Source organism: Ranitomeya imitator, chromosome 2 (genome assembly GCF_032444005.1).
Source record: "Ranitomeya imitator isolate aRanImi1 chromosome 2, aRanImi1.pri, whole genome shotgun sequence".
NCBI lineage: Eukaryota > Metazoa > Chordata > Amphibia > Anura > Dendrobatidae > Ranitomeya > Ranitomeya imitator.
The window spans coordinates 54,188,521-54,214,226 of record NC_091283.1 but is presented as its reverse complement, the minus strand read 5'-3'; the positions used below and the strand labels follow the sequence as shown (position 1 = coordinate 54,214,226).

At 49.2% G+C, this 25,706-nt stretch overlaps 1 protein-coding gene across 1 annotated transcript in view; it reads right to left on the bottom strand.

Annotated features, from left to right (window-relative positions):
* The window catches only part of COQ8B (coenzyme Q8B), a 50,703-nt gene that overhangs the window by 8,619 nt on the left and 16,378 nt on the right, over positions 1-25,706 (bottom strand). Inside the window, exons 8-15 of the mRNA XM_069746747.1 lie at positions 24,150-24,235; positions 23,926-24,066; positions 22,968-23,049; positions 20,727-20,820; positions 20,267-20,408; positions 13,841-13,948; positions 13,146-13,211; positions 10,415-10,501 (exon numbers count right to left, since the gene is read on the bottom strand). Coding sequence (XP_069602848.1) covers positions 10,415-10,501; positions 13,146-13,211; positions 13,841-13,948; positions 20,267-20,408; positions 20,727-20,820; positions 22,968-23,049; positions 23,926-24,066; positions 24,150-24,235 — 806 coding nt within the window. The remainder of the gene's footprint in view (positions 1-10,414; positions 10,502-13,145; positions 13,212-13,840; positions 13,949-20,266; positions 20,409-20,726; positions 20,821-22,967; positions 23,050-23,925; positions 24,067-24,149; positions 24,236-25,706) is intronic.

Here is a 25,706-nt window from a genome sequence, read left to right as displayed (position 1 = left end):
AAAACTGCACTCCTCAAGGTGCACAAAACCACATTCCAGAAGTTTATTAACCCTTCAGGTGCTTCACAGCAGCAGAAGCAACATGGAAGGAAAAAATGAACATTTAACTTTTTAGTCACAAAAATGATTTTTCAGCAACAATTTTTGTATTTTCCCAATGGTAAAAGGAGAAACTGAACAACGAAAGTTGTTGTCCAATTTGTCCTGAGTACGCTGATTCCTCATATGTGGGGGTAAACCACTGTTTGGGCGCACGGCAGGGCTTGGAAGGGAAGGAGCGCCATTTGACTTTTTGAATGAAAAATTATCTCCATCGTTAGCGGACACCATGTCGCGTTTGGAGAGACCCTGTGTGCTTAAACATTGGAGCTCCCCCCACAAATGACCCCATTTTGGAAACTGGACCCCCCAAGGAACTTATCTAGATGCCTAGTGAGCACTTTAAACCCTCAGGTGCTTCGCAAATTGATCCGTAAAAATGAAAAAGTACTTTTTTTTCACAAAAAATTTCTTTTCGCCTCAATTTTTTCATTTTCACATGGCAATAGGATAAAATGGATCCTAAAATTTGTTGAGCAATTTCTCCCGAGTACGCCGATACCTCATATGTGGGGGTAAACCACTGTTTGGGCACACGGCATGGCTCGGAAGGGAAGGCGCGCCTTTTGACTTTTTGAATGGAAAATTAGCTCCAATTGTTAGCGGACACCATGTCGCGTTTGGAGAGCCCCTGTGTGCCTAAACATTGGAGCTCCCCCACAAGTGACCCCATTTTGGAAACTAGACCCCCCAAGGAACTTATCTAGATGCATACTGAGCACTTTAAACCCCCAGGTGCTTCACAGAAGTTTATAATGCAGGGCCATGAAAATAAAAAATAATTTTTCTTTTCTCAAAAATGATTTTTTAGCCTGGAATTTCCTATTTTGCCAGTGGTAATAGGAGAAATTGGACCACAAATGTTGTTGTCCAGTTTGTCCTGAGTACGCAGATACCCCATATGTGGGGGTAAACCACTGTTTGGGCGCACGGCAGGGCTCAGAAGGGAAGGCACGCCATTTGGCTTTTTAAATGGAAAATTAGCTCCAATCATTAGCGGACACCATGTCGCGTTTGGAGAGCCCCTGTGTGCCTAAACATTGGAGATCCCCCACAAATGACCCCATTTTGGAAACTAGACCCCCAAAGGAACTAATCTAGATGTGTGGTGAGCACTTTGAACCCTCAAGTGCTTCACAGAAGTTTATAACGCAGAGCCATGAAAAAAAAAAAAAAAAATTCTTTTCTCAAAAATGATTTTTTAGCCCGCAATTTTTTATTTTCCCAAGGGTTACAGGAGAAATTGGACCCCAAAAGTTGTTGTCCAGTTTCTCCTGAGTACGCTGATACCCCATGTGTGGAGGTAAACCACTGTTTGGGCACACGTCGGGGCTCAGAAGGGAAGTAGTGACTTTTGAAATGCAGACTTTGATGCGGACGTCATGTTGCGTTTGCAGAGCCCCTGGTGTGCCTAAACAGTAGAAACCCCCCACAAGTGACCCCATTTTGGAAACTAGACCCCCCAAGGAACTTATCTAGATATATGGTGAGCACTTTGAACCCCCAAGTGCTTCACAGACGTTTACAACGCAGAGCCGTGAAAATAAAAAATCATTTTTCTTTCCTCAAAAATGATGTTTTAGCAAGCAATTTTTTATTTTCTCAAGGGTAACAGGAGAAATTGGACCCCAGTAATTGTTGCGCAGTTTGTCCTGAGTATGCTGGTACCCCATATGTGGGGGTAAACCACTGTTTGGGCACACGTCGGGGCTCGGAAGTGAGGGAGCACCATTTGACTTTTTGAATACAAGATTGGCTGGAATCAATGGTGGCGCCATGTTGCGTTTGGAGACCCCCTGATGTGCCTAAACAGTGGAAACCCCTTAATTCTAACTCCAACACACCCCTAACCACAACCCTAATTCCAACCCAACCCTAAGGCTATGTGCCAACGTTGCGGATTCGTATGAGATTTTTCAGCACCATTTTTGAAAAATCCGCGGGTAAAAGGCACTGCGTTTTACCTGCGGATTTACCGCGGATTGCCAGTGTTTTTTGTGCGGATTTCACCTGCGGATTCCTATTGAGGAACAGGTGTAAAACGCTGCGGAATCCGCACAAAGAATTGACATGCTGTGGAAAATACAACGCAGCGTTCCCGCGCGGTATTTTCCGCACCATGGGCACAGCGGATTTGGCTTTCCATATGTTTACATGGTACTGTAAACCTGATGGAACACTGCTGCGGATCCGCAGCGGCCAATCCGCAGCCAAATCCGCAGCCAAATCCGCACCGTGTGCACATGGCCTAATTCTAAAGGTATGTGCACACGCTGCGGAAAACGCTGCGGATCCGCAGCAGTTTCCCATGAGTTTACAGTTCAATGTAAACCTATGGGAAACAAAAATCGTTGTACACATGCTGCAGAAAAACTGCACGGAAACGCAGCGGTTTACATTCCACAGCATGTCACTTCTTTCTGCGGATTCCGCAGCGGTTTTACAACTGCTCCAATAGAAAATCGCAGTTGTAAAACCGCAGTGAAATGCACAGAAAAACCGCGGTTTATCCACAGCGGTTTAGCACTGCGGATTTATCAAATCCTCTGCGGAAAAATCCGCATAGGACCAGAATACGTGTGCACATCCCGAACCCTAACCCTACCCCTAACCCTGGTTCTTACCCCAACCTTAGTGGAAAAAATTTATTTTTTTTATTTGTCCCTACCTATGGGGGTGACAAAGGGGGGGGGGGGGGGGGGTCATTTACTTTTTTTTTTTATTTTGATCACTGAGAAGTTATATCTCAGTGATCAAAATTCACTCTGGAACGAATCTGCCGGCCGGCAGATTCAGCGGGCGCACTGCACATGCGCCCGCCATTTTGGAAGATGGCGGCTCCCAGGAAAGAAGATGGACGGACCCCGGGAGGCCAGGTAAGTATAAGGGGGGGGGGGGGGGGGGGGGAGATCAGGGCACGGGGGGGCGTCGGAGCACGGGGGGGTGGATCGGAGCATGGGGGGGGGGGGTGGATCGGAACACGGGGGAGGGTGGATTGGAGCACGGAGTGGGGGATCGCTGTGCGGGGAGGGGGGATCGCTGTGCGGGGGGGTGTGATTGGAGCACGGGGGGTGTGATTGGAGCACGGGGGGAGCGGACAGGAGGACGGGGGGAGCGGAGCACAGGACAGAGGGGAGCGGACCACAGATCGGGGGGCGATCGGTGGGGTGGGGTGGGGGCACATTAGTGTTTCCAGCCATGGCCGATGATATTGCAGCATCGGCCATGGCTGGATTGTAATATTTCACCATTTTTTTAGGTGAAATATTACAAATCGCTCCGATTGGCAGTTTCACTTTCAACAGCCAATCAGAGCGATCGTAGCCATGGGGGGGGGTGAAGCCACCCCCCCTGGGCTAAACTACCACTCCCCCTGTCCCTGCAGATCGGGTGAAATGGGAGTTAACCCTTTCACCCGATCTGCAGGGACGCGATCTTTCCATGACGCATACGCTGCGTCATGGGTCGGAATGGCACCGACTTTCATGACGCAGCGTATGTGTCAAAGGTCGGGAAGGGGTTAAGGATGTTCTCTGTGATATATGCACAGACAGCAGCTCCATACACACGGCCAAAAAAGTCATGTACCCCCACTGGTTATCAGATCAGTGCAGCCCCTAACCACATTATTAAGGGCAACGGACTCACGTATATGTAGTCTTTATAGTTCAATTTAATTATTGCTCTCTGTTATCAGCCAATTTAAGGAAAAAAACATTTGGTAAAACATTCAATTCCAAACAGATCAATGGGAGGTTACAAGGGTTGTCGAGCGAAACACGTCTATGCAAAGGATAGGGTATAATTGCTGATTGGTAGGGGTCCGACCACCGAAACTGGGCACTTTAATTCCTTTAGAATGGATCGGTGCTTGATCATCTTTCTTCCCTACGAGGCTGTGGAGCTTTTTCTGGCAGCCCCATAGAGAATGAATACCTGCCACTCATTGAGATAAAAGTGCCTCGGCGGAAATAACAATTCCTCGTTCTGCTAATCAGCGCGGGTCCCAGCGATCAATAGGTTATTAAGACCCATCTCCGATGATGACTTTTACAATGGACAAGCCATTTAATGAAGTATGAGGGGCTGCCAGACAAAAGGCAAGGTGATGGGAGGGGAGTCACATGGGCCTTAGAAATGCAAACACTTACAGGTAAATCGGTGACCAGGGTTATGCCACAGCATAAAGGGAGTCAGAGACCCTGATTCTAGTACTAGGACACTGTGGTTTTAGGAAAGGTGCTGCAAGAGGTTAAAAAAAAAGAAAAAAAAAAAAAAAAAAAGGGCTCAAGCGCAGGAATCAGGGTCTCTGCTTTATACTGTACTACAAGAGCCAAGAAGTGCAATATCGTATATGAAACCCAAATGCAAAATATTATAACTTAGCCCAAAACTACTGAAGTAAAAAAAAGTCTCTGTGGGTGGACAACCAAGTTTGGAAGCCATCCACTATCCAGACAATGTGGTGGGACGTGCCATAGACCGCTGCAGAAACAGAGTGGCCACATACCGCTCCTGTGGCTTCCAACGACGTCACATCGACAGGGCACATTCTTCTCTTCTGCTCTGTTGATGAGGTGTGACTTTTGATGTCATACTGATTGACAGTCGGCTCCCCGCTGCATTACTGTGGGGAGCAGATGGTCAATGATCATGACATTGGCAGTCACATCCCACTGACAAAGTAGCCTGGAAGAGGAAGAGCTTCTCTGTTAATGTGAAGAAACTGAACCGCAAAGCAGGAGTCGTCAGTGACCGCTCTGATCCGGCTCCAGGTACAACAGGAAAGTAGTTGCAACCGTGAACATTTCTATTCACTGACAGTAAGCAGAAATGCCGAAAACGATGAGCCTGAAATGTGTGATTACTTTAGCTGAAGAGCTTTATGAAAACTTATTACCCAACTCACAACCAAAGCCTGCGGAGGCCTGAAAGCCCACCACAAAAGGTCTCTTTTTGCAGCTGTGCTGTCTAAATCCCCCCCCTTACACATTAGAAGAAACTTTTCCAAAACTATATATCGGCCGACCATCTGATGCAAATGGCGGTCTACCGTCTCTCTTCGCTGTCAGATGACGCTGGGAGAGAAAAGGATGAGGCTGTCGAAATTTCAGCGCCAACGCCAGACCCTTGTGTATTCATCAGGGTCTGGCAGCGGCTTTCTCCTCTCTCCCACGTGAAAAAACATGAACATTTACCGTATTTAATTTTTCTTTATTGTGACGAAGATGACAAGTTTAAGAGAACCCAAAACTGGGCTTACCCGACAGACGCCATTTTGTCTCGTGACAGTGACCAGACGATGCCGAACATCTCAACTTTCAGAATTCTTAAGTGGGACGTCTTAGACTACCTCCATTTAAAGGAATGGTCTGCTTCAGGTAAACTCTGATTACAGGGATATTCCCGTCGTATAAAGTGAGTGGCAGAGGTGCAAAAATAGGCAGTGATGTAGACCTGTGCGCCCCAGCCACCCACTGTCGGGTGGGCTTCTGTATGGGGAGGTGAGGGACGGATGGCGACGCCACATATACAGGCTCGCGGGCACCTGCCCTATCCTTATGGTGTAAAAGTGACTTCTCCTTTAAGTTAATGGGGCTGGAGGCAGATCACCTGAAAGAACTTGGGTGCGGATACAGAGCGGCAGCCCCTTCATAGGATTGAGGGGGTCCCAGACGCTATACATTTATAACAGCAGATGCTCCCGGATTTCCAAATAAATACATGTATTACTGAATCAGACATGTCAGCAGAGGACAACTCGTCCTTAAAGGCATGCGTTACTAAAATGATCCCTATAGGTAAATTTGCAATATTTTCTATTTTTCCAGCATTCCTGGAATCCTTGCTTCTGTAATAAAACGGTGTCCCACCACCGGGATATGTCGTCTCATCTCATTTAGATTCCAGTAAGTGAAGCTTTCAGCTCGACAGATAATTAGCCGAGCGCAGCGCAATAGGTATAAAAGGGATCTAATGAGAACAGTCAGAGAGCGAGACAATATGACAGCTTCTGTCTGGGCTGTCATTACTGTGAAGAGCCGTCACTGTATATTACCGTCAATATCCCGGATCCAAGAAGGTTAAAATTAACCTAACAAGACTTGAATGACAGGGCAGGCCCACCTCTGCCTAAAAGACAAAGCTACAGGCAGGAAAGTGTTAATGAACGCCCAATAACCCCCAGAAGTTTCCTATATAACGACCTTACACCATGTAATGAGCATTGCCCGGCATCTTCTTGGGTAACCAGTGCCAGCAGACGGGTTCCTGTGGGTAAATACTTTCCCCTGTGGGATGTTGGAATCGCTACGATGTTTCACTCAAGTGGCGTGAAAACAATTAGCTCTGCTCCACATGAACATCTTCATTACAGAAGAATGACATAAAGGAAACATCGTCCTAAACGAGATGTACAGGGTCAGCGAGAACCAAGCAGCAAGGAAAAAAAGTACAATACCCAACCACAAGGCCAAGGCAGCAAGTACAAAAGGTATAATATCCAACTACAAAGACCAAGGCAGCAAGTACAAAGGTATAAAAACCCAACTACAAGGCCAAGGCAGCAAGTACAAAAGGTATAATATCCAACTACAAAGACCAAGGCAGCAAGTACAAAGGTATAAAAACCCAACTACAAGGCCAAGGCAGCAAGTACAAAAGGTATAATATCTAACTACAAAGACCAAGGCAGCAAGTACAAAGGTATAATATCCAACTACAAGGCAGCAAGTACAAAGGTATAAAAACCCAACTACAAGACCGAAGCAGCAAGTAAAAAAGTACAATACCCAACCACAACGCCAAGGCAGCAAGTAAAAAGGTATAATACCCAACTACAAGACCAAAGCAGCAAGTACAAAAGGTATAATATCCAACTACAAGGCAGCAAGTACAAAAGGTATAAAAACCCAACTACAAGACCGAAGCAGCAAGTAAGAAAGGTATAATACCCAACCCAAGACTGAAGCAGCAAGTAAAAAGGTATAATACCCAACTACAAGACCTAAGCAGCAAGTAAAAAGGTATAATACCCCACCACAAGACCGAAGCAGCAAGTAAAAAGGTATAATACCCAACCACAAGGCCAAAGCAGCAAGTACAAAGGTATAGTATCCAACTACAAGGGCAAGGCAGCAAGTACAAAGGTATAATACCCAATCCAAGACCGAAGCAGCAAGTAAAAAGGTATAATATCCAACCACAAGACCGAGGCACCAAGTAAAAAGGTATAATACCATTTACTTGCTGCTTCGGTCTTTTGGTTGGGTATAATACTCAACTACAAGACCGAAGGAGCAAGTAAATTACCCAATACCCAAGAAAAATACCAAAGCAGCAAGTAAAAAGGTATACTACCCAACCACAAGACCAAAGCAGCAAGTAAAAAGGTATAATACCCAACTATAGAGATTGGCGGACACCTGGATGTTCGATGCCCAAAACCCATTAACTTGAATGGGGGCCTGCACATCCAGTATTTGCCACGCTGTCGTGCATGACAGCACGGCAAACACCTCTTCTGATCGTCGGTAAAATCATCAGCGCCGGTCAGAGAGCTGCAGTCGCACGCTGTCAAAAGAGAGTGTGAGCCCACAGCTGTGATTGGAGGCATAAAGTTCACCTGCAGTCACTAGTGTCAGCTGATGGGACTGCTGCTGCTAAGAACAGTGAGAGCAGGAGCAGTTGATGAGAGTATTAATTCGCCAGCGCCTGCACTGTAAATAAATAATAATAATAATAAAAAAAAAAAAAACTGTGTGTGTTCCCATGTATTTTTGATAACCAACCAGGCAAAACCCACAGCTGGGGGGCTGCAACCCTCAGCGGTCAGCAAGGCTGGTTATCAAGAATAAAGGGGTCCCCCACTCCGATTTTTCAAATTATTTAAATAAAGCATTTAAACAAAAAACGGCGTGGGGTCCCCCTCATTTTTGAGCCAAAAGCTGACAGCTGGTATTCTCAGGCTGGTAAGGGGCCATTGATATAGGTCCACCAGCCTAAAAATAGTAGCCCGCAACTGCCCAGAAAAGGCACATCTATTAGATGCGCCAATTCTGGTGCTTTGCCCGGCTCACTTGCTCTGTAGCGGTAGTAAGTGGGGTTCATATTTGTGGGATTGATGTCACCTTTGTATTGTCAGGTGACATCAAGCCCACGGCTTAGTAATGGAGAGGCGTCTATAAGACACCTCTCCATTACTATTCCGATAGTTGTATGGTAAATAAAGACCATACTCACCTAATACTTAATTCCACTGAATCCCTCATCTTCTGTAATAAGACAAAAATTAAAAAACAACAATATCCCTCACCTGTCTGTCGTTCTGTCCCACGCCGTAATCCAGGTCAGGGGGATTAATAGTTTTCAACCTGGACGGTGCCAAGATGCGACCGTCCAGGCTGAGAACCTGGATGAGCTGATGTGAGCGCAGCATCACTGACCGGCGGTGACATTATCGATGTTACCGTCAGTCACTGAGGCTGCGTTTCCAGCCTGGGTGAACTGTGTGAACTGTGTGACCTCGGTGAGATCACCGCTCGCAGTGTGAGAAAAAAAGTCTCACGGTGCAGAGGTCAGCTCACCGTAGTTCAAATTCACTGCAGGGGACCCCCTCTATTCTTGATAACCAGCCTTGCTGAAGCTGATAGCAGAGGGGTGCAGCCCCGAGCTGTGTTTTGCCTGGCTCGTTATCAAATATACAAAAGGATCCCACGCTATTCTTTTTTTTTTTTTTTATTATTTATTTACCGCACGGGCGCTGGCTAATGAATACTCCCATCCGCTGCTCCTGCTCTCGCGGTTACTAGCGGCAGCAGGTGTTGGCTGATGAGAGCAGTAGTCCCATCAGCTGAAACCAGTGACCGGAGGTAAACTTTATAGCTCTGATCACAGCTACGGGCTCACGCTGACATTTGACAGCTTGCCAACTGTGGCTGTCGGACCAGTGATGATTTTACCGCCGATCAGAAGCAGTGTTTGCCGTGCTGTAGAGCAATTGACCATGCGACAAACACCCGGAGTCCAGGGGGCCGAACCGAACAGTAAAACAGACTTCCTGGTGAAGTTCGCGTTCGGTGTCCAGGCCTGAACAGTAGGTGTTCGGTACGGACGTCAAACTTTACTGTTCGGGTTCGCCTAGCTCTACCCAACCACAAGACCAAAGCAGCAAGTAAAAAGGTGTAATACGGCACCACATCATAGTTGCGGAAAGATGGACGTATGACGTTGTGCATCTAATCAAAAGAGGCGCTGGGGCAATTAGGTTTGAGAGCTCTCGTATGGCAGTCATGCACTTCTGACAAGGCTGCTAGATTAAAAAAAGTTTCTATTACAAAAAAAAACACTAACAAATACACTCGCCTCTTCCATTCCCCAAGGCTCCAGTGCTCTCGGCACTCAGGCCTTGGCAGATACGTTGGCATTTATGGCAAGTGACTTCTGAGATATGAGGTTATAGTTGTCAGGAATGATGTGACATCACAATAGCAGCACAGGCATAGAGATGGGAAGCAATACATGCCTTTTTTTTTTTTTTAATTTAACCAATTTAACCCTCAAAAAAGACCTTTAAATGGCCGGAGAATCCTCAATCATCAGTATCTGTGTGCCATCAAAGGACCCCCCAAACCTATGACTTGCCAAATATGCTGTTATATGAAACCAAATCTCTTATGTCCGGTCACAGAGCCAGTCAGCCAGTGTTCAATTCCCCTGTAGTGCCCCCACAGGGGAATGAAGCATTATGCAGTTTTCGATCAGTTGCAATGATTGGGTTGTCCATGTAACGCAGATATGTTGGTTCATGCACCAATCGACAAGGGTAAATAATCTCCCAAAAGTGTATTTGAAAATAGTTTTGCAACCTGCACAATCCCTTTAAAGTTTGAACGTGGCCACGTGGTCAGATAAATGGTCATTAACAGGCTCATAAAATGCATTTTTAATGAAGCTGGCTCTGTGCAGATATGCACTAAGACACCCTGTGCTTCTAAAGTTACGTTTCTCAGTCCTTTTCTTAGCAAACCAAAATGACAGGCTCATATTGGAAACCAATTCCTGCAGCGTCCCGGAGCGTCTCACTGCTGGAAACCCCTGTGATCGGCACCACCAGGGGCTCACTGGGTACTCTCTAGTCCACTGACACTTGTAGTCCTACAGAGAAGTGCTGGTAGCTTAAGGTAATTAATAAAGAATGGCTTTGAGGAGGAGATTACTGCTGTGAGGGTACATGGTAAAAAACAAACAAGTAAATTCGGACTTATGACAACATGAGAAAAATCCCACACAGTTCCGAACCCCCCCCACAACTTACCTTGGTTTCATAGCCGGTCAGAAACTTTAGGTCTCTGGACTTTTTCAGAACTTTTTCTCTGTCACCTTCTGTTGCTGCTTTAACAACCTAAATGGTAGAGAAGAAGAGGGGAGTCACCAAAACATTGGTTGCCAAAACAGCCCCATAAAGAGGGGTCCCAGTATGGGGCTAACCCATCTGTGTGGCGCAGTAGAAGTTGGCAAATTATTTGTTATCGGACGTTAATGCGTTTGGGAGAACGGGAATGGTTTTGTAGAAAATGAGAAATGAAAGGGCACATTAGACAACTGTTCTTGTTGTTCCGACACGTGCAATACTGCCATATAGTGTCATGCAGCCCATATAATACAACCATAAGGTTCCAAAATAATAAGAATCGTAGTAACCAGCCCGTAAAGGATCTTTTGCAGCTTAGACATTTATTAATGACAGATCGGTGCGGGTCCGACAGGTGCAGCCTCCTCTCCATTCACAACAATGGTGCTACCAGATTAGGGGCTCGGAGAGGGGACCAGCAACAACCATATATTTATGGCATATACTGTGGTCTATTACCGTATATACTCGAGTATAAGCCGACCAGAGGATAAGCCGACCCCCCTAATTTTGCCACAAAAAACTGGGAAAACTTATTGACTCGAGTATAAGCCTAAGGTGGAAAATGCAGCAGCTACCGGTGAATTTCAAAAATAAAAATAGATGCTCCATATCGTTCATTACGGCCCCATAGCTGTGCCATATAGTGCTCTGCACCGTTCATTACTGCCCCATAGCTGTGCCATATAGTGCTCTGCACCGTTCATTATTGCCCCATAGCTGTGGCATATAGTGCTCTGCACCGTTCATTACGGCCCCATAGCTGTACCATATAGTGCTCTGCACCATTCATTATAGCCCCATAGCTGTGCCATATAGTGCTCTGCACCGTTCATTCTTGCCCCATAGCTGTGCCATATTAGTGCTCTGCACCGTTCATTCTTGCCCCATAGCTGTGCCATATAGTGCTCTGCACCGTTCATTATTGTCCCATAGCTTGCCATATAGTGCTCTGCACCGTTCATTATTGTCCCATAGCTGTGCCATATAGTGCTCTGCACCGTTCATTATTGCCCCATAGCTTGCCATATAGTGCTCTGCACCGTTCATTATTGCCCCATAACTGTGCCATATAGTGCTCTGCACCGTTCATTCTTGCCCCATAACTGTGCCATATAGTGCTCTGCACCGTTCATTATTGCCCCATAGCTTGCCATATAGTGCTCTGCACCGTTCATTATTGCCCCATAGATGTGCCATATAGTGCTCTGCACCGTTCATTCTTGCCCCATAGCTGTGCCATATAGTGCTCTGCACCGTTCATTCTTGCCCCATAGCTTGCCATATAGTGCTCTGCACCGTTCATTATTGCCCCATAGATGTGCCATATAGTGCTCTGCACCGTTCATTCTTGCCCCATAGCTGTGCCATATAGTGCTCTGCACCGTTCATTATTGTCCCATAGCTGTGCCATATAGTGCTCTGCACCGTTCATTATTGTCCCATAGCTGTGCCATATAGTGCTCTGCACCGTTCATTATTGCCCCATAGCTGTGCCATATAGTGCTCTGCACCGTTCATTATTGCCCCATAGCTGTGCCATATAGTGCTCTGCACCGTTCATTATTGCCCCATAACTGTGCCATATAGTGCTCTGCACCGTTCATTCTTGCCCCATAGCTTGCCATATAGTGCTCTGCACCGTTCATTATTGCCCCATAGATGTGCCATATAGTGCTCTGCACCGTTCATTATTGCCCCATAGATGTGCCATATAGTGCTTTGCACCATTCATTATTGCCCCATAACTGTGCCATATAGTGCTCTGCACCGTTCATTATTGCACCATAACTATGCCATATAGTGCTCTGCACCGTTCATTATTGCCCCATAGATGCTCTGTATAAAGCTCTGCCATTGCTGCTGCAATAATAAAAAAAAAAAAAAATGCCATACTCACCTCTCTTGCTCGCAGCTCCCGGCGTCTCTCCGCACTGACTGATCAGGCAGAGGGCGGCGTGCACACTATATGCGTCATCGCGCCCTCTGACCTGAACAGTCAGTGCAAGAGGACGCGAAGACAGAGCGGCGCCCGGCGTGTGGAACGCGGACAGGTGAATATAAAATACTCACCTAGTCCCAGCGATCCTGGCGCTGCCCCTGCCTGTCACACTGTCTTCGGGTGCCGCAGCTTTTCCTGTCAGCGGTCACCGGCAAGGCGGATTAGAGAAATGAATATGCGGCTCCACCCCTATTGGAGTGGAGTCCATATTAATTTCTCTAATGACCGGTACCACGTGACCGCTGTACAGGGGAAGAGCTGCGGCACCCGAAGACAGTGTGACAGGCAGGGACAGCACCAGGATCGCCGGGACTAGGTAAGTATGCCTCAGCGCCCTCTCCCCCTCACCCGCCGACCCCACCGCTACCGTGACTTGAGTATAAGCCGAGAGGGGCACTTTCAGCCCAAAAATTTGGGCTGAAAATCTCGGCTTATACTCGAGTATATACGATATCTAAATGTCGAACATGTCCAACCCATGAAATACGACTCAATTTCCAAAAACAATGTGTGGCTATACATGGCTCCTGAGGTCTCGATCCAGAGCTGCCACCTAAAATAAAGGGGTTCTGAGCAGCGTCCAGACTGCCACCCCTTTATTTACATGAAATATGTGCTGCAAATTCAACTCACCTCAATATATTCATCGGTGAACGTCTCATCAAACCATCGACTGGCTCCAAAGTCCAAGAGGTTCACCTATGAAGTAAGAAAAAACTATTATTTCCATGTGGATCGCTCCTCGAATGCAGGTAAAAAATTCCCCGTTGTGTCTACAGCTCCCATGTAAAGCAATAAGCCACAATGGTAATGGACTACAAACGTTTCTTGTTGAGTCAGATGCTGAAGTCTTATTGCAATTTATATCCCTCTTATTTATTTTTTTTACAATTACCGTAGATTCATTTTTATTAGTGATTTTCAAAGTTGCAAAAAGTAAGTTCGCCAACGTGTGAGATCTTTTTGTTTTCCAAATGTTTACATCATATTCCCCAATTTTTGTGCAAATTTTGAGACATTTTAAAGAGGAACACGCAACCTTTTTTTTATTTTTATTTTTTAATAAAAAGGCAAAAAAAGCACAAAAAAAAAAATAAAGAGCATTTTTTTTTTTTAAATGTCATTGATTACCGCATGATTAAAAAAAAGCAACAATTGCAAGTGATGAAATTAAGAATATTTTTTTCATTTTTGGATTCATTGGAAGAATTAAAAAAAAAAAAAAATTGCAAAGGCGGACATAGCTTTTAATGGTCGCTTAAAAAAAAAAAAAAAAAAAAATCATCTCACGTCCATCATATGGATTTTTGACCAGTGGACTTTCTTACCTTGTTTTGATCAGAGTCGTAGAAAAAGTTGGACCAGTTGGGGTCAGTTTGCATGAAGCGGAATTGAAAGACCTCCTGTAAGCAGAGCCGCAGGACACTGTAGGATATCTGAAAAGCAAAGAACGCTGTAAGAGCGGAGAATCATCCACTGCGAGCCAACACATAACATGGGCAATCAAAAAAAATGAGAAAAAATCCATTCTTTTTTATGCCAGGATTGGGGGCGGACACAACATTGGTGCAACCTGTGCTGCCGCAACAAAATAGGGATTTTTGTGTGTACTCACCGTAAAATCCTTTTCTCCGAGCCACTCATTGGGGGACACAGGACCATGGGTTATGCTGCTGTCACTAGGAGGCTGACACTAAGCTGAGACAAAAAAGGGTTAGCTCCTCCCCTGCAGTATACACCCTCATGCTGGCATGCAGAGACCCAGTTAAGTGCAAAAGCAGTAGGATAATGAGAACAATATATCAAAAAACATTGGAACATAACATGTCAAACAACAGTCAAAGACTAAAAAAGATAACTAGCCGTAAGGCTACCAGGGTGGGTGCTGTGTCCCCCAATGAGTGGCTCGGAGAAAAGGATTTTACGGTGAGTACACACAAAAATCCCTATTTCTCCTTCGCCTCATTGGGGGACACAGGACCATGGGACGTCCCAAAGCAGTCCCTGGGAGGGAAACAATACAACCACGTAACTTCATGTACCATCTGACTACCAATGCGCAACGGCCGCCTGCAGGATACGCCTGCCAAGGGCCGCGTCCGCAGAGGATTGGATATGCACATTGTAATGCTTTGTGAAGGTATGCAGGCTGGACCACGTTGCGGCCTTGCAAACCTGCTCCGCTGATGCCTGGTGCCGGATGGCCCAGGAAGCACCCATCGACCGAGTGGAGTGAGCTCTAATCCCCGCCGGGATAGGACTGCCCCTGACCCGATAGGATTCCTGGATAGCAGATCGGATCCATCTAGCTATCGTGGATTTAGACGCCGCCAAACCCTTTCTGTGACCCTCCGGGAGCACGAAAAGGGCGTCCGATTTTCTGAAGTGTGCCGTTCTGGAAATGTACCTCCTGAGAGCCCGTACCACGTCCAGAGTATGGAGAGCCTTCTCGACCCTATGTTTAGGCTGCGGACAAAAGGAGGGAAGGATGATGTCCTCGTTAAGGTGGAAAGATGAGACCACCTTTGGAAGAAACGCGGGAGAAGGACGTAGGACTACCTTGTCCTGATGAAAGGCAAGGAAAGGTGCCCGACAGGATAGAGCGGCGAGCTCTGAAACCCTTCTGATGGACGTCACCGCTACCAGGAAGGCAACCTTCCAAGAGAGAACAGAGAGCGGAACGTCTTGAAGGGGTTCGAACGGCGGTTCCTGGAGAGCCCCCAGGACCAAATTGAGATCCCAGGTCTCCAAAGGCGTCCTGTAAGGAGGAACAACATGGGAGACTCCCTGAATGAAAGTCTTGACCTGAAGGTTGGTGGCGATCCTACGCTGGAACAGCACGGATAAGGCTGAGATCTGACCTTTAAGAGAGCTCAGGGCCAAACCGGAATCCAGACCGGACTGAAGGAAATTCAGGATACAAGGGATGGAGAAGCTGAGCGGAGGGAGCCCTCGGAGCCTGCACCAAGAAAAGAAGGTCTTCCAGACGCGGTGGTAGATAGAGGCAGAGGACGCCTTGCGAGCACTTAGCATGGTAGGAATGACCTGCTGAGAGAAACCAGCACGAGCTAGAATCCAGGTTTCAACAGCCACGCCGTCAAACGTAGGGCCCCTGAGCTCTGATGGTAGATCGGTCCTTGGCGAAGTAGGTCTGGGCGGTCTGGCAACCGCAAGGGGACGTCGGCTACGAGCTCCGCGTACCAAGCGTGACGAGGCCAGTCTGGGGCGACCAGAATGACCGGTCCTCCCTCCGTCCTGATCTTTCGGATGACCTTCGGCAGTAAGGGAAGAGGAGGAAACACGTATGGGAGTTGAAAATGATGCCACGGAGAAATTAGCGCGTCCACTCTAATGGCCTGGGGATCCCGAGATCGAGCGATGAAGTTGTGGACCTTGGCGTTCCATCTGGATGCCATCAGATCCACGTCCGGGGTCCCCCAGCGAAGACAGATCTGGTGAAAAACTTCTAGGTGAAGTTCCCATTCCCCCGAGGCAAGGCCCTGGCGGCTCAGGAAGTCCGCTGCCCAGTTCTCGACTCCCGGAATGTGCACCGCCGAGATGATGGAGTGGTTGGTCTCGGCCCAACGAAGGATGAGAGAGACTTCCCTCATCGCCGCCCTGCTGCGGGTACCCCCCTGGTGGTTGATGTAAGCCACCGCCGTGACGTTGTCCGATTGGACTCTTATTGGGTGACCCGCAAGCAGAGCGTGGAAGTGAATCAGAGCAAGTCTGATAGCACGAATCTCCAGAATGTTGATGGGGAGGCTGGATTCCCGAGCAGTCCAACGACCCTGGGCCGAGTGGTGAAGAAACACCGCCCCCCAGCCAAGAAGACTGGCGTCGGTGGTTACCACTAACCAGCGGAACGGGAGGAAGGACTTCCCCTGGAGAAGAGATGGTCCCAGGGTCCACCAAATGAGAGAATGTCTGACCCGAGGAGACAGGGGACAAGGGAGGTCGAGAGAAAAGAGACTCCTGTCCCAGTTGTCCAGCAGAGCCTGTTGTAAGGGGCGGAGATGGAGTTGAGCGAAGGGAACAGCTTCGATTGCCGCAACCATCTTTCCCAGGATCTTCATGGCGAACCGAATGGTTCGCGGGCGAGGATGGCAGAGTGTACGGACTCCCTGCTGGAGCGCTTGGACCTTGGACCGAGGAAGCAAAACCAGCCCCCTTGAAGTGTCCAGGATCATTCCCAGAAAGGAGATCCGACGGGAAGGAACGGGAGATGACTTGTCTAAGTTGATCAGCCAGCCCAGGCGAGAAAGCGAATCCAGGGTAATGTGGACGCTTGACTCGCAGGCCTGAAACGACGGGCCCTATATGAGGAGATCGTCTAAGTAAGGTAATACGACGACTCCTCGAGAGTGAAGAATGGCCATGACAGCCGCCATGACCTTGGTGAACACCCTGGGCGCCGTGGCGAGACCGAAGGGCAAGGCTGTGAACTGAAAATGGTCCTCTCGAATGGCAAAGCGAAGGAACCTCTGATGAGGCGGGAAGATCGGGATGTGAAGATAGGCATCCTTGATGTCTATCGAGGCCAAAAATTCCCCTCTTTCCATGGAGGAGATGACTGATCTGAGCGATTCCATCCTGAAGTGCCGGACTCTCACGCACCTGTTCAGAAGCTTCAGATCCAAAATGGGACGAACGGTCCCGTCCTTCTTTGGCACGACGAAGAGGTTTGAGTAGAAGCCTCTGAACCTCTCGTGTTCCGGGACCGGCACGATGACCCCGCTCTGGCGGAGGGAGTGGATGGCGCAAAGAAGGGCGCGAGACTGAGCTCCCGAACTGGGAAGACGAGAGGGGAAGAACCGAGTGGGAGGGGGAGAGGAGAACTCTATCTTGTAGCCAGACGATACCAGATCTCTGACCCATTCGTCGTGAACGACGGAGAGCCAGGCTTGTTGAAAAAGGAGTAGACGACCGCCTACTCTTCTGGGATCGACTGGCGCTGTTCCCGAGTCATTGAGAAGGGAATCTGGGAGGTCTGGAACCTCTGGTTCGGGGCTGCCTCGGTTTCCCGCGCCAGGAGGGATTAGGTCTGAAGGATGGACGAACGTCTCTGTCTGCGCGGGCGGAGCGGTCCGATCTGGGAAGGCCAGAGGGATTGGACCAGGCAGAGTTGGTACGAAAAGGCCGAAAACGAAAGTAAGGCTGGCGCTGGAAAGCCGCCTTGGGCCTCTGTTGGGGAAGAAACTTGCTCTTTCCCCCTGTGGCGTCGGAAATAAGCTGGTCAAGCTTTTCGCCGAAAAGACGCCCGCTTTGAAAAGGGAGAGAAATCAGGGATTTTTTAGAGGAAGAGTCTGCGCGCCAATCTCTGAGCCAAAGGGCCCTTCTAATAGCGATGGCGTTGGAAGCCGCCGAAGCAGCGCAATTTGCCGCGTCGAGAGATGCGAACATAACATAATCGCTGGCCATGGCTAGCTGCTTAGCCAGGTCCGCCATCTCCGAGGGGAGGTCCTGCTCATTAATGGATTTCGCTAGGGCATCCGCCCAGGAAACCATAGCCTTGGACACCCAGGCCGCGGCGAAGGAGGGAGACAGGGACGAGCCAGAGGCTTCGTACACCGAGCGAGCTAGAGAGTCTATCTGGCGTTCGGTGGGACTCTTAATTGAAGCGCCCTCCGGGACTGAGAGAAGAGTCTTAGAAGCCAGGCGCGAGACCGGCGGATCTACCGTGGGGGGATCCGTCCAGTCTTTCACGAGATCAGCTGAGAAGGGATACTTGGAAACCAAGACCTTCTTACCCGTGAAGCGCTTGTCTGGGTGTTCCCTGTGACGCCTGACTATGTCCAGGAAGGCTGGATGAGAGGCAAAAGCTTTGTGAGAACGCTTGGTTCTGGAAAAGGAGACCGCATGTTCCGGAGCGGAATTAGAATCGTCATCCACCTTTAGTGCGTGATTGACTGCTACGATGAGGGAGTCAACCGTGGCTCTGAACTCCGGAGCCTCCGGATCCAAAGAAATTTCAGACTCATGTTCAGAGTCCTGAACGCTTCGAGCCCCCAAAGAGGGTGAGCGAGAGGTGGAGCTGCCAGAGTCTGAGTGACGAGGAGAACGCTCTGGAGAGGTAGTACGGGTCCGTTTTCTGGACGACCGTGCCTCTTTAAGAGGCGAGCGGCCCCTGCTGGCCGACGATTCCCCTGCTATGGAGGGATCCCTTAGCACCTGTAGCGGATTGCCCCGTTCCCCGGGAGGATTTTGAATGGACTTGATGGCGTTAACTAAAAAATCCACGGACTGAGAAAGCGAGGCGACCCACGGGGGGGGGCTAGGTACTCCAGGGTCGGCGGCGGTGGAGGGCTCCTGGGCACACGGGGCATCGCAGGCAGAGCAGAGGGGAGAGCTTTGAGGCCTGGGAAGAGGGGCCTGGCAGGTGGTACACGCAGAAAAGAAGGTTGTATGCACCTTAGAAGATTTTTTAGACCTTGACTGCGACATGATGCTAATGCAGACAAAATTACAGGGTCTATATAGAGGTGACCAGTGACTGAGAGGGCGCTGCAGAGGGGAGCTAACGATGTCTCCTTACCCCGGTCCTGTGTCCCGCTATCCAGGAGAGACGAACTGCTGGGGTGTTCACTCTGAGAGGAGGAAGCCGGCTGCACGTGGGCCACTGACGCACCAGAGATGCGACAGGCAGGAGCTGCGGCGCTGAGGAGAGGGACCAAGATGGCCGCCGAGATCAGGAAGAGAAATCTCGGCGGCTGAGAGAAGCGCCAGGAGCGGGGGGCGGCGCCACAGACACTGGCTGGAGTGGGCGGAGCTTAGCGGCGGCGACCAGCGGCTAGGCCGAAGCCGGGGACTAAATTTGCGGCCTCGGCCCGGCGCGCGGTCGCGAGCGCCGGAAAGGGACAGGGACCGCCCAAAAAGCCTGCAGATGGAGCCCAGGGATGAGGAGCCCTCCTGACCGCCGGCGACACCCCCCCCCCCAGTCCCCCCACCGGGCACTTACCCTGAAGATGGAGGTGAGAGGGAACCATGGTGCCATATATAGGAACGGTGCAGGGGTTGGGAAGCCTTCTATCCACCTACCCCACATGGGGGGTGGAGAGGAACCGTCCACCACCTGAGTCACAAGTCACATTGGTGATGCAGTGTGGTCTGCACGGACGCCACTGGGATAAAGCCACTGTACAGCCGAGGGTAGAACCTGGTGGACAGGGCAGATGTCCGGCAATAAAATGGCCTGGCTGCAGAGGAGGATACTGGAGGTAGGAACACCAGTGCTCGTCTGTATAAGGGGAGATCGGGGCCCATTAGGGGAGAAACCGTCGCCCAAAAAAAGGACAGCTCAGGCAGTGGCTCCCACGTCGCAGGAGAGGATACGGTGAGGTGAAACTCCCGTGCTCGCCTGTTGTTGGTTCGGGGGAGATCGGACCTTAGAAGAATCCGTCGCCCCCTTCGTCCGGAATAGATGAAAAAAGAGAGAAAAAAATCAGTGTGCCTCCTACGGACACTAAGCTTAAACTGGGTCTCTGCATGCCAGCATGAGGGTGTATACTGCAGGGGAGGAGCTAACCCTTTTTTGTCTCAGCTTAGTGTCAGCCTCCTAGTGACAGCAGCATAACCCATGGTCCTGTGTCCCCCAATGAGGCGAAGGAGAAATTAACATTTTTGTACAATTTTACACTAAGATGTTTGTGGTGGGGAAGAGGATGAAAGGAGTGTGCAGACAGATGAATCTCGCTCTCCTCCGATTACTCCAGTGCTATCAGGATCTCACTATCCGCTATATGCAGCCATCTGACCTGGTTGCGGGTTTCCTGGTCCATCTCTGCACAATGGTCGAGAGGAACCCCAGGCACCAGCTCCATAGTCAGCACTCTCTTGGTAGTCAGATCATCAATCACTTGCGGGACTCTGAAGAACGGATCATTGCTCAGGAGATTCCTGGAAGTCATGGAGAAAACATTTAGTCGAAGCTTGAGAACTCTTATCTACTCTGCTTCTTCTCTAGTGCCCTCCTAGTGCTCTGCAGTTTCCAGAGTTACTGGCCGTGGACGTCCTGTGCTGGTCTTACTGGGATCAGCGCTTTGGACAGTGATCACAGCCTTCAGTGGTGGGAAGTAAATAGACTCGCCCTCAAGACTTCACCATTAAAGGTTCCACAGTTGTGTATTATGTTTTTTATTACATTTTCTGCCAGTTTTTTTCTGGATCATTTCTGTAGGTATTTGCTTACAAAACACACAATGATTGCCGTACTACCTGAACGTCTTGGCACATTTGGCTTCACGCACGTAGTCACATTCCCAGGCCAGTTCTTTCTGCAGGACTTGTACGCTATTTTCAGGAAACAAACCTGCAAAAAACACATTGGAATAAAGGGGCAAAAACGACCAGTTTGCAGTCACAATATGAATCCTCGCGGAATACTGAGTGCGCCGGACACAGTGTAGTCGGAATCTGACCGGGAGTATTCAGGCGTGGACACCGGAGCATCCGCAGTGTGTGCAGTGAGGAAAGGCAAGTCTGCAGTCACACAGAGTAACTACACACTTGTCGTTTTTATACTGGAGTTAATAGGCCATCAATGTGTGGTCTGCGGGAATCCACGCACGAGACGAGCTAAGGAGCCTTAAGAATTATCCTGAATCTCACACTCTGTAACTTGCCGTTCTCTCAGTGGGCAATTACTCTTTATCAGTAATCTGCCAGCACTATAAGTGCAGGAACTCCCTCTTAGTCCCCTCCTCACTTTGCAATATGAATTGCCCCTGCCTGGATTGACCTGAACCCCAGGTCTCTTATGCCTATATGCAGTAAGACAAAAAGAAAAGTGGGGGAAGAGATCCCGAGCCCCTCCCCAGCAGACTTAGCCCCCACCTAGCCATTAAAGGGACACAGACCCGCCCCACCTAGCCAATAGAGGGATACAGACCCGCCCTCACCTAGCCAATAGAGGGACACAGACCCGCCCCCACCTAGCCAATAGAGTGACACAGACCCGCCCCCACCTAGCCAATAGAGGGACACAGACCCGCCCTCACCTAGCCAATAGAGGGACACAGACCCGCCCCCACCTAGCCAATAGAGGGACACAGACCCGCCCCCACCTAGCCAATAGAGGGACACAGACCCGCCCCCACCTAGCCAATAGAGGGACACAGACCCGCCCCCACCTAGCCAATAGAGGGACACAGACCCGCCCCCACCTAGCCAATAGAGGGACACAGACCCGCCCTCACCTAGCCAATAGAGGGACACAGACCCGCCCCCACCTAACCAATAGAGGGATACAGACCCGCCCTCACCTAGCCAATAGAGGGACACAGACCCGCCCCCACCTAACCAATAGAGGGACACAGACCCGCCCCCACCTAGCCAATAGAGGGACACAGACCCGCCCTCACCTAGCCAATAGAGGGACACAGACCCGCCCCCACCTAGCCAATAGAGGGACACAGACCCGCCCCCACCTAGCCAATAGAGGGACACAGACCCGCCCCCACCTAGCCAATAGAGGGACACAGACCCGCCCCCACCTAGCCAATAGAGGGACACAGACCCGCCCCCACCTAGCCAATAGAGGGACACAGACCCGCCCCCACCTAACCAATAGAGGGATACAGACCCGCCCTCACCTAGCCAATAGAGGGACACAGACCCGCCCCCACCTAGCCAATAGAGGGACACAGACCCGCCCCCACCTAGCCAATAGAGGGACACAGACCCGCCCCCACCTAGCCAATAGAGGGACACAGACCCGCCCCCACCTAGCCAATAGAGGGACACAGACCCGCCCCCACCTAACCAATAGAGGGACACAGACCCGCCCTCACCTAGCCAATAGAGGGACACAGACCCGCCCCCACCTAACCAATAGAGGGACACAGACCCGCCCCCACCTAGCCAATAGAGGGACACAGACCCGCCCCCACCTAGCCAATAGAGGGACACAGACCCGCCCTCACCTAGCCAATAGAGGGACACAGACCCGCCCCCACCTAACCAATAGAGGGATACAGACCCGCCCTCACCTAGCCAATAGAGGGACACAGACCCGCCCTCACCTAGCCAATAGAGGGACACAGACCCGCCCCCACCTAGCCAATAGAGGGACACAGACCCGCCCCCACCTAGCCAATAGAGGGACACAGACCCGCCCCCATTTCCTGTAAAACTAAAAAAACAAACAAAAAAAAAACAACATGCCGCCACTTCCTATAGCGCTACAAAGACCCGCCTCCACTTCCTGTAATCCATCTCCGGGCGTTTACTGCTAGAGACGGATTACAGCTCACAACAAGCAGCGGACAGCGGGTTACACAGACGAGAAACATCGTCACTTTTCAGTTAATTTAGGTCCCAAAAACATTATTCTGGAAAAATAAAGAATTTTACCAGTCATTGTGTTGTCCATCACGTGAGAACAAGCTCATGGAAACGTCAGCGTCCAATTAAATATTTATAAAAAGTAGAAGTAAATGATTGTGGCCGGCTCCTTACCGTCTGGTATGGCTACGCTCATTTTCAGAATTGACAGCAGGTTTTCCACATCACTCTTAATACTCTGAGCGATTCCAGGATACTGGGAGAAGAAGGAAACGAGTAACAATCGGCGCTCAGTACACCACATAGGAGACATCTGCACCAAGCTCAGGCGGTAACACGTCCATGATCACCGGCGGGGACGTCAGAATTACCCAATGGGGTAAAAGTTACAATAAACAACATGCAATGAGTCCTACGCGGCTCCAGGGCCACCGCTCGAGTGTCCTCTCCCACAGCTACCATGTGCCATCTCAGGCTCATTCTTTGGTCACCTGATTACTAAAGCAAGTGATTAGCTGCAGCGGTCAGGTGACTAGAACAGTGCGTGATCAGATGAGACGTGGGGGGAGTCAGGTGACTAAAGAGCGGTGATTTTTCCCCATCTCTTTACTATGGGTGAAATCTGCAGCAAAAACGCTGAATGAATTGACAGGCAGCAGATTATCTGCACCAGATCTGCAACGTGTGCATGACACCTCAGGATTCTCTTTGCTGGCGTCAGGAAATCCTTCAGGTTTTGTGACAAATTTGCACAGAAAAAAAAATGCGACAAAACGCAACAAATCTGCACCGTGTGCACAGGATCTTAATTTTTTATTTTTTTAAATGGCAATTACTAGGGAAAAAAGTGCAATATGCATTACTGACAGTGGCAGTACCGCTGTGGTCAACCAGTCACTGACCTCAGAGGTGAGGTTTGCATTCACAGCATTTGACCGCTGCTGCTAGTGACTGGCTGCAGCGATGGATGGTACATATTTATTTCTGGGACTGCTGGAGCGTGGCGGCATCATGATATAAATAATGAATATTTAATTAATTTAGAGTATTGCCCATTGGCAAAACTTAAAAATAAAGCTCCTTTACGTAGTCTAAAATAAAAGAAGATGTAGAAGGTGAAACAACAACTCACCTGGATCTTCATGGCTACTTCCCGGCCATCCAGCAGCCGGGCGAGATGGACCTGACCAATAGAGGCGGCTGCAAAAGGTTTATCTTCAAAGTACGACAACTTCTCCCTCCATCCAGAGCCCAGCTCCTCCTCCAGGACTTTCTGTGGGAGTAATATCTATAATTTCACCAGCCCCCCCCCACCAGATTATGGCAGAGATGGGTAAGAGACAGAGCGATACTCACCGCCATCTGCCAGGAAGGCATGAAATCCGCGCTCTGTCTCACCCGCTCAAAGATCTTCTGCAGCTGCGGACTGAGGAAGCTATTATCTGCAATAACACAAAACATCAAAAGGAACCCAATACTATAAAAATAAATAATTCAAAGAAAAAAAAATGAATAAATATCCTTCCTATATGAAAAATTAAAACAACTGCAATCAGAAATAGATGTCAATTTAATGCATCTGGTGATAAAGAAAGAAGAACGAAGAACAATAACGACGGAGATGACGAACAACGACGAGGGCGAAGAGCGACGAGGGCGAAGAGCAATATCAATAACAACAACGAGGGTGAAGAGCAACAACAACAACGAGGGTGAAGAGCAACAACAACAACAACAACGAGGACGAAGAGCAACAACGAGGACGAAGAGCAACAACAACAACGAGGGAGAAGAGCAACAACAATGAAGGAAGAGCAACAACAACGAGGAAGAGCAACAACAACAACAACGAGGGTGAAGAGCAACAACAACAACGAGGACGAAGAGCAACAACGAGGACGAAGAGCAACAACGAGGACGAAGAGCAACAACGAGGGAGAAGAGCAACAACAACGAGGAAGAGCAACAACAACGAGGAAGAGCAACAACAACGAGGAAGAGCAACAACAACAACAACGAGGGCGAAGAGCAACAACAACGACGAGGAAGAGCAACAACAACAACGAGGGAGAAGAGCAACAACAACAACGAGGGTGAAGAGCAACAACAACAACGAGGACGAAGAGCAACAACAACAACGAGGACGAAGAGCAACAACAACGAGGACGAAGAGCAACAACAACGAGGACGAAGAGCAACAACAACAACAACAACGAGGGAGAAGAGCAACAACAATGAGGAAGAGCAACAACAACGAGGAAGAGCAACAACAACAACAACAACGAGGACGAAGAGCAACAACGAGGACGAAGAGCAACAACAACAACGAGGGAGAAGAGCAACAACAACGAGAAAGAGCAACAACAACGAGGAAGAGCAACAACAACAACAACGAGGGCGAAGAGCAACAACAACAACGAGGGTGAAGAGCAACAACAACAACAACGAGGACGAAGAGCAACAACGAGGACGAAGAGCAACAACAACAACGAGGGAGAAGAGCAACAACAACAACAACGAGGGCGAAGAGCAACAACAACGAGGGCGAAGAGCAACAACAACGAGGGCGAAGAGCAACAACAACAACGAGGGAGAAGAGCAACAACAACAACGAGGGTGAAGAGCAACAACAACAACAACGAGGACGAAGAGCAACAACGAGGACGAAGAGCAACAACAACAACAACGAGGGAGAAGAGCAACAACAATGAGGAAGAGCAACAACAACGAGGAAGAGCAACAACAACAACAACAACGAGGGCGAAGAGCAACAACAACGAGGGCGAAGAGCAACAACAACGACGAGGAAGAGCAACAACGAGGGAGAAGAGCAACAACAACAACAACGAGGGAGAAGAGCAACAACAACGAGGGAGAATAACAAACTTTCTGATATACTTATTTCAATTTTGC